Here is an 11,519-nt window from a genome sequence, read left to right on the forward strand (position 1 = left end):
CCACACACACACTGTATACGCCGTACACGCCACACACACACACACTGTATACGCCATACGCGCCACACACACACACCCCCACACACACACACTCACTGTATACGCCGTACGCACCACACACACACACTGTATACGCCGTATGCACCACACACACACACACACACACACTGTATATGCCGTATGCACCAACCACACACACACACACTGTATACGATGCACGCACCACACACACACACACTGTATACGCCGTACGCACCACACACACAAACACACACACTGTATACGCCGCATGCACCACACACACACACTGTATACGCTGTACGCAACACACACACACACTGTATACGCCGTACGCACCACACACACACTGTATACGCTGTACCACTGTATACCGTTTGCGCGGTGCCATCAGCAGAACACCATCGGGAACACGCCACCTTTGGGATCAGCCGAATTATTCACTGACAGCCGCCATCTTTGTACAGGAGGAGTGCATGCACAGTTTTAATGTGACCGCCGCTATCTGTCTGCACAAAGATGGCGATGGTCTGATTTACTGCGCCTGCGCGAATTCCACGCAGGCGCAGTGAATCATTCGGCTGATCCCGGCGGCAGATGTGCAACGTATCTACAGGCACAGGTAGCCGGTCACATTACAGGGGTTTTCCCACGAATGATAGTTCATTTTAAAAATTGTCTGTGTCTGACCGTGTACGGAGCATACCACATTTCCTGGGCAGGGGAGAAAGCAAAAGACAGTACTGACATTACAGCAGGGGATCACAGTGGATTTATTTTGTGAGGTAAAATATTTCACTGACTGTTTTTAAACAATATTTTACCCCACAAAAGGGAAAGAGATTTGATAGGTGGGTGACCACATGGGGGGAGAGACTCTCAACGCTGCAAAGCCTGCCCCCATCGTGACATTACCGCCTTCCCGATGCGATGGCATCGGACCTCCATCTAGTATATATATAAATATATATAGCGATAAAGCAATGACAACCACAGGGGTCTCCTGCTGATGCCGGATCGTCATGCCAACCAATCGGCGATCCGCGATCATGTGACACGGGCGCCGATGGCAGGAGGTAATGAGGCGCTTCCTGAGCGCGCATGTTAAATGGTGGTGTCAGAGTTTGACAGCGGCATTTAACTTGTCAACAGCTGCGGGTGAATCGCGATTCCACCCACAGCTGTTCCGGGCACACGTCAACTGATCAGATCCGCTGTCATGTGCCAGAAAAGGTGCTGGCTCATCGTCGGAGCCCGCACTAAACAGGGGGAGGCATCCAACGATGGACTGTGTCCCTGATTGGATGTTAAGTGGTTAAAGGGACTCTGTCACCCCCTGGACGCTTTTAAGCTATTACTACCATCATACATGTAAAACAATGGTTAAACTAGTCTTACCTGTATGCCTCATAGCCGTGGTGTAGATATTAAGAAATGCACTTTTATGCTAATGATTTTTTCCAGGCTCCAGGGCGTGCGGTGCCTAGAAGAAATCCCTACCTCCTCTCTTCATTACAAAACCACATCACTCCCATACATGTCACACTGCCTTGTGACGTTGCCGTAATCCCATGCATGCGTCATGCACTCGCACGGTTATCGGTACATTAACCGCCCTGTCTTTATCCCTTTTCTGCGCTGGCGCCGGCGAGTCACTGCACAGTAGCACTATTGAGAGCGGCATCTGAATTGTTAAAGTGCTGGGATCAGAGCTAAGTCCGGTCTCGGCACATGCAGCAGGAGCTCAGCTCTGTATACAGGCGGTCTCTGCTGCAGATAGCACAAGCACAACTCCAGTGCCTGCGCCATCCCAGAGACATAACTCTTTACATCATTGCGGTAAACTACTTTCAATCTAGATGTACAGTTACGTCAATGTGTTGGAAGCGGGTTAAGGAATCACCTTGAAGATAATGGTGAATACTTAGAGCTATTGTATAGGTATCGTGCCCGGGAGGAAAAGGTTTCTCCAAAACGGAACTCGTTTAATATATTGGTAATACATGGGATGAAGCTCCTATCTAATCCAGATGGAGCCTGGTGTGAGGGGTTCAAGATAAATTGAAAGACGGAACTTATTCCTTAGTTTTTCACAGTATTTCAACAAGGTTCATTTTTGGATAGAGGTCACCTAAATGTTTTTTTTTTTTAGGGAACGGGGCTCATTGTTTATTATGAATTAAACCCAACATGTAAATACATAAAGACGTTTTGTGATAGAGGGAGAGGTCCGTGAGCCCTGCACCTCTACATCTCCTAAATCTTATGAAGATCACGTCCTGATCTAAGTGTAGACGCTCACCAAACAAATTCCCTGTCCAAACGCCAGAGAGTCAGTGATAGACAGGAGGGGGAATCTAGGAGTAGTCTCCAAAACAAATAATAGTTATAAACAATAAAAATTTATGTTCTTTTACTATAGTAAAAGTGCTGGAGAATGTTTTTTTTCCTGCCATCAATAATTTACTTTTAAATAATATTGGTCTGTTTGTGAATAATATTGTTACTTATGGAGGGTTGTGTGACTATTATATAGTCCAGAATAATCTCACTGTACATTTACCTCTAGATTGAATGCTCTGAGGATCAAACTCTAAACCTTCAAAATTATTCGGCGTTGACGAGTCGTTCAGTCCTTTACTCACTGCCGCAACCATCTGCTCGGAGGTAGGAGTATCGTCAGCACTCTCAGAAACTGTATCCATGGAGGTGATTAAAGAACCTCTCCTGCAGGAAGGAGCCAAAAAATCAGGTTAAAACTTCTGCAATATTCAGTATATTGTGTCTGACAGCAGAATTTGGGATGTTGATGGTGAGAATAATTTCATGGGGAAGTCTCTTCTGTACTGAAATCTGTAGGAAAGATTTATTATTAAAATGCAGCTGAATTCTGGCGCTTTTTGCACTAAGAAAACCTTATTTTTTTATTTGAATCAGATTTATTGAGTTGTAAATACGTTGATCTCCTTGATCGATAAGGAAGCCTGGTCTGGCTGGAAAGGGGATGTGTTCTTAGTGCAGCTCTGTGCTTCAAAAATATGCTCACAATCTTGAGACAAGTTTTTGCCACAGAGTAAGGCAACGTATAAAAATACGGTCCGTTTTTTACGGACCAAATACGCAGAAATGTTACCTGAACACTGATCTGTATGTCATCCGTTGGCAAGGTGTGGCTGCCTATTTTGTAAACCTCCATATGGCATCCGTACAGCGAGATTTTCTCGCCGGCTTGCAAATTGGACATACTGTATAATGGATCTATGGGCTCAAATATTCTTCAAAACATATATACAGTCTATATATATATATATATATATATATATATACAATGTGTATATATATATATATATATATATATATATATATATATATATATATATATATAAACATACATACATACTTACATACATACAGTGCAGACCAAAAGTTTGGACACACCTTCTCATTTAAAGATTTTTCTGTATTTTCATGACTATGAAAACTGTACATTCACACTGAAGGCATCAAAACTATGAATTAACACATGTGGAATTATATATATACATACATATATCAGTGAGACACATATATATATATATTTTTATATTTAATACAGAGATAGCAGAAAAGTGGGAAATTCAATTGCTGGCTTTTGCGAAGTCCTTACCGAACCCGACAGGATATGAGACATGATTTACTTACAGTAAACCATTTCATATCCATTATATTTTTACATATTCCTCACTAATAATGTTAGTAGTGTGTGTGTGCAAAATTTGGGAGCTGTAGGTGTTAAAATAAAAGGTTAAATCACGGAATAAACTGGCGTGGGCTCCCGCGCAATTTTTTCCGCCAGAGTGGGAAAGCCAGTGACTGAGGGCAGATATTAATAGCCTAGAGAGGGACCATGGTTATTGCCCCCCTGGCTAAAAACATCTGCCCCCAGCCACCCCAGAAAAGGCACATCTGGAAGATGCACCTATTCTGGCACTTAGCCACTGTCTTCCCACTCCCGTGTAGTGGTGGGATATGGGGTAATAAGGGGTTAATGTCACCTTGCTATTGTAAGGTGACATTAAGCCAAGTTAATAATAGAGAGGAGTCAATAAGACACCTATTCATTATTAATCCAATAATAGGAAAGGGATAAAAATACACATACATTAAGAGTAAAGTATTTTAATAAAAGAAAGAAACACACAGGGTTTTATTATCTTTATTGTACGCTCAATCCACTTGAAGACCCTCTTTCACCTGAAAAAAAATCAAACAAAAAACCCCAACAATATCCCATACCTGTCTTCCATACAGTCATGTCCCGCGCAGTAATCCATCGCAAGGGGTTAAATTCATTTACAACCTGGAGCGGTGCTGATGCTGCCGCTCCCAGCTGTAAAACACTGGGCAATGAATGAAATGCAGGGGGCGGAGCTTCGGCGACTTGCGGTACCGTCACCAAAGCTGCGCCCCCTGGTGGCATAAACTTATATGAACTGTAGCGTGAGAAAATATGCAGAAAAATTCCCATGCTACAGTTCAAATGAGTTTCTGCCACCAGGAGGCACAGCTTCGATGACGGTTCCGCAAGTCTACGAAGCTAGGTTCCCTGCATGCCATTCAGTCCCCATTCTTTAACAGCCAGGAGTGGTCGCATCAGCAGCGATCCTGGTTGTAAATGAATTTAACCCCTTCAGATGGATTTACATCGTGGGACATGACTGTACGGTGGACAGGTATGGGATATTGTTGCTTTTTTATTTTCCTTTTTTTACAGGAGATCAAGGGTCGTCAGTTGGATTGAGCGTATAAAGATAATAAAACCCCATGTGTTTATTTATTTCATTAAAATACTTTATTCTTAATGTGTGTGTGTATTTTTAACCCTGTAGTAATATTGGATTAATAATGGATAGGTGTTTCATTGACATCTTTCAATTATTAGCCAGGCTTAATGTCACCTTACAATAGCAAGGTGACATTAACCCCTTATTACCCCATATCCCACCGCTACAGGGGAGAGGGAAGAGAGTGGCTAAGTGTCAGTGCGCCTTTTCTGGGGTGGCTGGGGGCAGATGTTCTTAGCCGGGTGGGGGCAATAACCATGGTCCCTCTCTAGGCTATTAATATCTGCCCGCAGTCACTGGCTTTTCCACTCTGGCGGAGAAAATTGCGTGGGAGCCCACGCCAATTTTTTCTGGGATTTAACCCTTTATTTTAACACCTAGAGCTCCAAAATTTTGCACACACGCACTGCTAACATTATTAGTGAGGGATATGTAAAAATATAACAAATATTAAATGGTTTACTGTGTGTATATATATATATATATTCTATGTGTAGACATTTATTTTATCTATTCTATCCTAACCTGTCAGTGTGATTTTACTGTACACCGCACTGAATTGCCGGCTTTTCTATAGAACACCAGTGCATATTTCTCGCAAGTCACACGCGTGGTCTGTGTGTAATCCATATTTTTCTCGCACCCATAGATTTTCATTGGCGTATATTTCTCGGAATACGCTGACAAATGCAGCATGCTGCGATTTTCTCAGCCCATAAAATACGGCCGAGAAATATACGGCTGATGGAAGCTGTCCCATAGAGAAACATTGGTCCTTGTGCAATGCGTTGTTTTTGCGCCTCTCATACGTCCGTATTCCTCTCTAGTGTTACCCCGGCCTTAGCCAGATAATACGTGCTGATTGGCTAATAGAAAAAAGATATAGTGGCGTCATTAATATTTTGTGACATTTTACTTCACTCCTGATGAACGGCTATCTAAAACGGGAAACGCATCAAGCTGTTAGAGGTGATATGTATTGGTAACTATGGGGAGTGAACATTTTTACATTCTTTATGTATATTTTGAATTTTCACCATATAGGAATGAAATCCCTCTTTTGAATCAAGTCTTCTGACCTTTTAGACCACATTCACACTATCAGTATGTGGTCAGTATTTTACATCAGTATTTGTAAGCCAAAACTAGGAGTCGAACAATCAGAGGAAAAGCATAATAGAACCACGTCACCACTTCTGCATTTTTCACCCACTCCTGGTTTTGGCTCACAAATACTGATGTAATATACTGACGAAATACTGAATGTGTGACTGTGACCGTTGCATAAAGCTCAGACGCTCATCCGCAGCTCAATATTAATTATCACTGTGTCACACTCATATCACTGTGTCACTGTTATCACACTCATATACAATAAGTACTTACGAAAATCTTATGTTGATTATATACACAATGTGAGGGAAAGGGATCCGTAAAAATGCCAGCATCTGTAGAATAAAATCAGAGGAAAAAAGAGTGAGATCTCCAGTAATGTGATTGTAGCATCACCCCCATCATCCTGTGTTATAGCATCCAGAGTAATCTGATGCAGGTTATACTCTATAGATATTAATGAGGGGACAGGTGATGGAAGAAACGGCACAAATATTACATCTGCTCATATCAGTAGAGGATACATTTGTTTCACTAAGAACAGTGTAAGAATACACTATTGTTATTACATCTTGTATATAGGAATATCATCCCCATAAGGCCAAGTTCACACGTTCAGTAGTCGGTCAATTTTTTACATCAATATTTGCCAGGCAAAATTAGGAGTGGGACAATCAGATGAAAAGTATGAGAGAAACAAGTCACCACTTCAGCATTTTTCACCCACTCCTGATTTTGGCTCACAAATACTTATGTAAAATACTGACCAAATACTGAATGTGTGACAATGTCCTTATAGGGAGGATCTGATGTGAGAATATAATCTGTCATATTTCTGCTTGGTAGTACATGACAAAAAATAATCATACTGTGAACATGTACGTACTGCTCCCTAATAATATAAATATAGATGTGTATACAAACAAACAGGAGGGCACCATCAAAGGATTAAACAGGGTCAACCTAAAGCATGTCAAATAGTACAATGCAAGACAAAGAGAGAAAGAAACCCGCGTTCCTTCTGACATATGCACGGACAATCTGGTCCTGTCTATGAGCATTCTCTTGTGGACTTATCTTGTGGCACTGCAACCGCAGATCCGCGGGTAAGTTATTGCTCCCGTTGTTTGACTTTGGCAAACCAGCTCTGGGGTCCTCTTTAGGCTCTATATGTTTTTGAGGTTATTTTGAAAGCTATCTTCTTTTTCTTCTTAGATGTATATTTGCCTCTGCCCATACTCTTTGACTGCCTGTATGTGCGGTCATATCTTACGTCATCTTGCCTTTTCTTTATCACACTTGTGACTCATGTATTCACAGGTTGGGTTGCCGTATATTGACATTTATAGATAGAAGTTATTTTTACATGCCATTTCCAGCCAGTGTTACTAAGTACATGACCTTATAGTCTATAGTCTACTCCCCTCTTATCTCCTCTTCCCACAATCGCACACAAGATTTCTCTCGCGCATCACCCCTACTCTGGAACCCTCTACCACAACATATCAGACTTTCGCCTACCATCGAAACCTTCAAAAAGAACCTGAAGACCCACCTCTTCCAACAAGCCTACAACCTGCAGTAACCACTGATCCACCAAACCGCTGCACGACCAGCTCCACCCTCACCTACTGTATCCTCACCCATCCCTTGTAGATTGTGAGCCCTCGCGGGCAGGGTCCTCTCTCCTCCTGTACCAGTTGTGACCTGTATTGTTTAAGATTATTGTACTTGTTTTTATTATGTACACCCCTCCTCACATGTAAAGCGCCATGAAATAAATGGCGCTATAATAATAATAATAATAATAGTGGCAACTGCAAATACATGCATACTCATAGAGCAGTGTTCCCAACCACACTCATCTTGAGAGCCACATTCAGTTCTGAAAGAGGGTCGCGAGCCACATCCGAAGATCCCCCTCCTCCCACAGTAATTACACCCAGGGCCCATATTACCGGTATAATACGTCACACCAAGACAGAATACATACATCCATGGACTCCCACCTTATCGTCATTCGATATTCTTACATCAAGCACTCCCACCATGCTAACCCATCCAGTTTCAAACAGCCCTTCTATCTGGAAGTATCATCCTATGTCCAGTTTAGTACTTAATGTACCTCTGCGACCACAAGGCCAGTATATGCCCATCCAGATCTGCTCTTCTACTCATAAAAGTCACCATCTGAAGACCTGTCCTTCCCAGCTGTTTGCTAGACTTGGTGCTAAAGCACCTGCCCCACTCACAAGAGTGACACCCAGATCCCCCTATTACCGGTATAATGACAGCCAAAGCTTTTCCACTGAAATCACACCAAGGCAGTATGCCAAGCTCCAGGGTTTCCTATCTTACCTCATACAGATCTGCTCTTCTGTGCAGGGGGGCTACACACAAAAGTCACCACATAGAGATGTACACTTAATAGCTGTTTGCTACAACTGGTGCTAATGCACCAAGCTGGCAGACAGCCGCGAGCCACGCATCATGGGCCTGAGAGCCACATGTGGCTTCCGAACTACAGGTTGGGGATCACTGTTATACAGCATGAGGCTACATACTGGATGCCAAAGTTTTAATTAATCTAGAAAGGCCAGTGTCTTCAGGATCAGTTATATAATTCTTGCCTAAGATGTATTTTTTGCATATATATTTTGTGGTGCATATTTGTCTTTTGTGCTAATTCCCTGTAATGGGTGCATTTTTCTAGATCCTTTTGAAATGTTTTCACTATTTGTTTTTTATACACTTCAGTAAAAATAACTGTTATTTCTACGGTAGTCCATGACTATTGGCATGTTTCTTTCTCTCTTTGACTTGCATAAATATAGATGTGGAGATGCATTAATTGTTACTTACTTTGTCTCCTATTTCTTTGGACCGTGCTTTATAATCTGCAGACGACGTGTCCAGGAGAGTGACTGTGAATTCTATATTGATGATTCTGACTTTTAATGGACAAACCAAATTAGCAGGTGGAGTTGTGGTTTGAGTAGTTGTTGGATGGCTCATAGTAGTAAGATGCTGAGTTGTAGTGGGAGGTTCAGTGGTAACGGAAGGCTGTGTTGCTGTCGACGAATCTGTAGTAATGGGAAGCCGTGTTATTGTTGGAGGCTGTGTGGTAGTAGGAGGCTCTGTGGTAGTAGGAGGCTCTGTGGTAGTTGGAGGCTGTGTGGTAGTTGGAGGCTGTGTGGTAGTTGGAGGCTGTGTGGTAGTTGGAGGCTCTGTGGTAGTTGGAGGCTGTGTAGTAGTTGCAAGAATTGTGGTAGTTGGAGGCCCTGTGGTAGTGGGAGGCTCTGTGGTAGTTGGAGGCTGTGTGGTAGTGGGAGGCTGTGTGGTAGTTGGAGGCTCTGTGGTACTGGGAGGCTCTGTGGTAGTTGGAGGCTCTGTGGTAGTAGGAGGCCGTGTGGTAGTTGGAGGCCGTGTGGTAGTTGGAGGCTGTGTGGTAGTAGGAGGCCGTGTGGTAGTAGGAGGCCGTGTGGTAGATGGAGGCCGTGTGGTAGTTGAAGGCCATGTGGTAGTTGAAGGCGGTGTGGTAGTTGGAGGCCGTGTGGTAGTTGGAGGCCGTGTGGTACTTGGAGGCCGTGTGGTACTTGGAGGCCGTGTGGTAGTTGAAGGCTGTGTGGTAGTTGGAGGTTCTGTGGTAGTTGGAGGCTGTGTGGTAGTTGGAGGCTGTGTGGTAGTAGGAGGCTCTGTGGTAGTGGGAGGCTGTGTGGTAGTTGGAGGCTGTGTGGTAGTTGGAGGCTCTGTGGTAGTGGGAGGCTGTGTGGTAGTTGGAGGCTCTGTGGTAGTGGGAGGTTGTGAGGTAGTTGGAGCCTCTGTGGTAGTGGGAGGCTGTGTGGTAGTTGGAGGCTCTGTGGTAGTGGGAGGTTGTGAGGTAGTTGGAGCCTCTGTGGTAGTGGGAGGCTGTGTGGTAGTTGGAGGCTGTGTGGTAGTGGGAGGCTCTGTGGTAGTGGGAGCCTCTGTGGTAGTGGGAGGCTGTGTGGTAGTTGGAGGCTCTGTGGTAGTGGGAGGTTGTGAGGTAGTTGGAGGCTGTGTGGTAGTTGAAGGCTCTGTGGTAGTGGGAGGCTGTGTGGTAGTTGGAGGCTCTGTGGTAGTGGGAGGTTGTGAGGTAGTTGGAGGCTGTGTGGTAGTTGTAGGCTCTGTGGTAGTGGGAGCCTCTGTGGTAGTGGGAGGCTGTGTGGTAGTGGGAGCCTCTGTGGTAGTGGGAGGCTGTGTGGTAATTGGAGGCTCTGTGGTAGTGGGATGTTGTGAAGTAGTTGGAGCCTCTGTGGTAGTGGGAGGCTGTGAGGTAGTTGTAGGCTCTGTGGTAGTGGGAGGCTGTGTGGTAGTGGGAGCCTCTGTGGTAGTGGGAGGCTGTGTGGTAGTTGGAGGCTCTGTGGTAATGGGAGCATCTGTGGTAGTGGGAGGCTGTGTGGTAGTGGGAGCCTCTGTGGTAGTGGGAGGCTGTGTGGTAATTGGAGGCTCTGTGGTAGTGGGAGGTTGTGAGGTAGTTGGAGCCTCTGTGGTAGTGGGAGGCTGTGTGGTTGTGGGAGCCTCTGTGGTAGTGGGAGGCTGTGTGGTAGTTGGAGGCTTTGTGGTAGTGGAAGGTTGTGAGGTAGTTGAAGGCTCTGTGGTAGTTGGAGGCTGTGTGGTAGTTGGAGGCTGTGTGGTAGTTGGAGGCTGTGTGGTAGTGGGAGGCTGTGTGGTAGTGGGAGGCTCTGTGGTAGTAGGAGGCTCTGTGGTAGTAGGAGGCTGTGTGGTAGTGGGAGGCTCTGTGGTAGTGGGAGGCTCTGTGGTAGTAGGAGGCTGTGTGGTAGTGGGAGGCTCTGTGGTAGTAGGAGGCTCTGTGGTAGGAGGCTGTATGGTAGTGGGAGGCTCTGTGGTAGTGGGAGGCTCTGTGGTAGTGGGAGGCTGTGTGGTAGTTGGAGGCTCTGTGGTAGTGGGAGCCTCTGTGGTAGTGGGAGGCTGTGTGGTAGTTGGAGGCTGTGTGGTAGTGGGAGGCTCTGTGGTAGTGGGAGCCTCTGTGGTAGTGGGAGGCTCTGTGGTAGTAGGAGGCTCTGTGGTAGTAGGAGGCTGTGTGGTAGTGGGAGGCTCTGTGGTAGTGGGAGGCTCTGTGGTAGTGGGAGGCTGTGTGGTAGTTGGAGGCTCTGTGGTAGTGGGAGGCTGTGTGGTAGTTGGAGGCTGTGTGGTAGTGGGAGGCTCTGTGGTAGTGGGAGCCTCTGTGGTAGTGGGAGGCTGTGTGGTAGTTGGAGGCTGTGTGGTAGTGGGAGGCTCTGTGGTAGTGGGAGCCTCTGTGGTAGTGGGAGGCTCTGTGGTAGTGGGAGGCTCTGTGGTAGTGGGAGGCTCTGTGGTAGTAGGAGGCTGTGTGGTAGTGGGAGGCTCTGTGGTAGTGGGAGGCTCTGTGGTAGTGGGAGGCTGTGTGGTAGTTGGAGGCTCTGTGGTAGTAGGAGGCAGTGTGGTAGTGGGAGGCTGTGTGGTAGTGGGAGGCTCTGTGGTAGTAGGAGGCTCTGTGGTAGATGAAGGCTGTGTGGTAGTGGGAGCCTCTGTGGTAGTGGGAGGCTCTGTGGTAGTGGGAGGCTG

The 11,519-nt window shown here is 45.5% G+C and overlaps 1 protein-coding gene across 1 annotated transcript in view; it reads right to left on the reverse strand.

Annotated features, from left to right (window-relative positions):
- LOC138648138 (TRIO and F-actin-binding protein-like) overlaps positions 1 to 4,331 on the reverse strand; it is a 47,235-nt gene extending 42,904 nt beyond the window's left edge. The window contains exons 1-2 of the mRNA XM_069737643.1: positions 4,294 to 4,331; positions 2,582 to 2,745 (exon numbers count right to left, since the gene is read on the reverse strand). Coding sequence (XP_069593744.1) covers positions 2,582 to 2,745; positions 4,294 to 4,331 — 202 coding nt within the window. The remainder of the gene's footprint in view (positions 1 to 2,581; positions 2,746 to 4,293) is intronic.
- Between the last annotated feature and the right edge of the window lie 7,188 nt (positions 4,332 to 11,519).

Source organism: Ranitomeya imitator, chromosome 8 (assembly GCF_032444005.1).
Source record: "Ranitomeya imitator isolate aRanImi1 chromosome 8, aRanImi1.pri, whole genome shotgun sequence".
Taxonomy (NCBI): domain Eukaryota; kingdom Metazoa; phylum Chordata; class Amphibia; order Anura; family Dendrobatidae; genus Ranitomeya; species Ranitomeya imitator.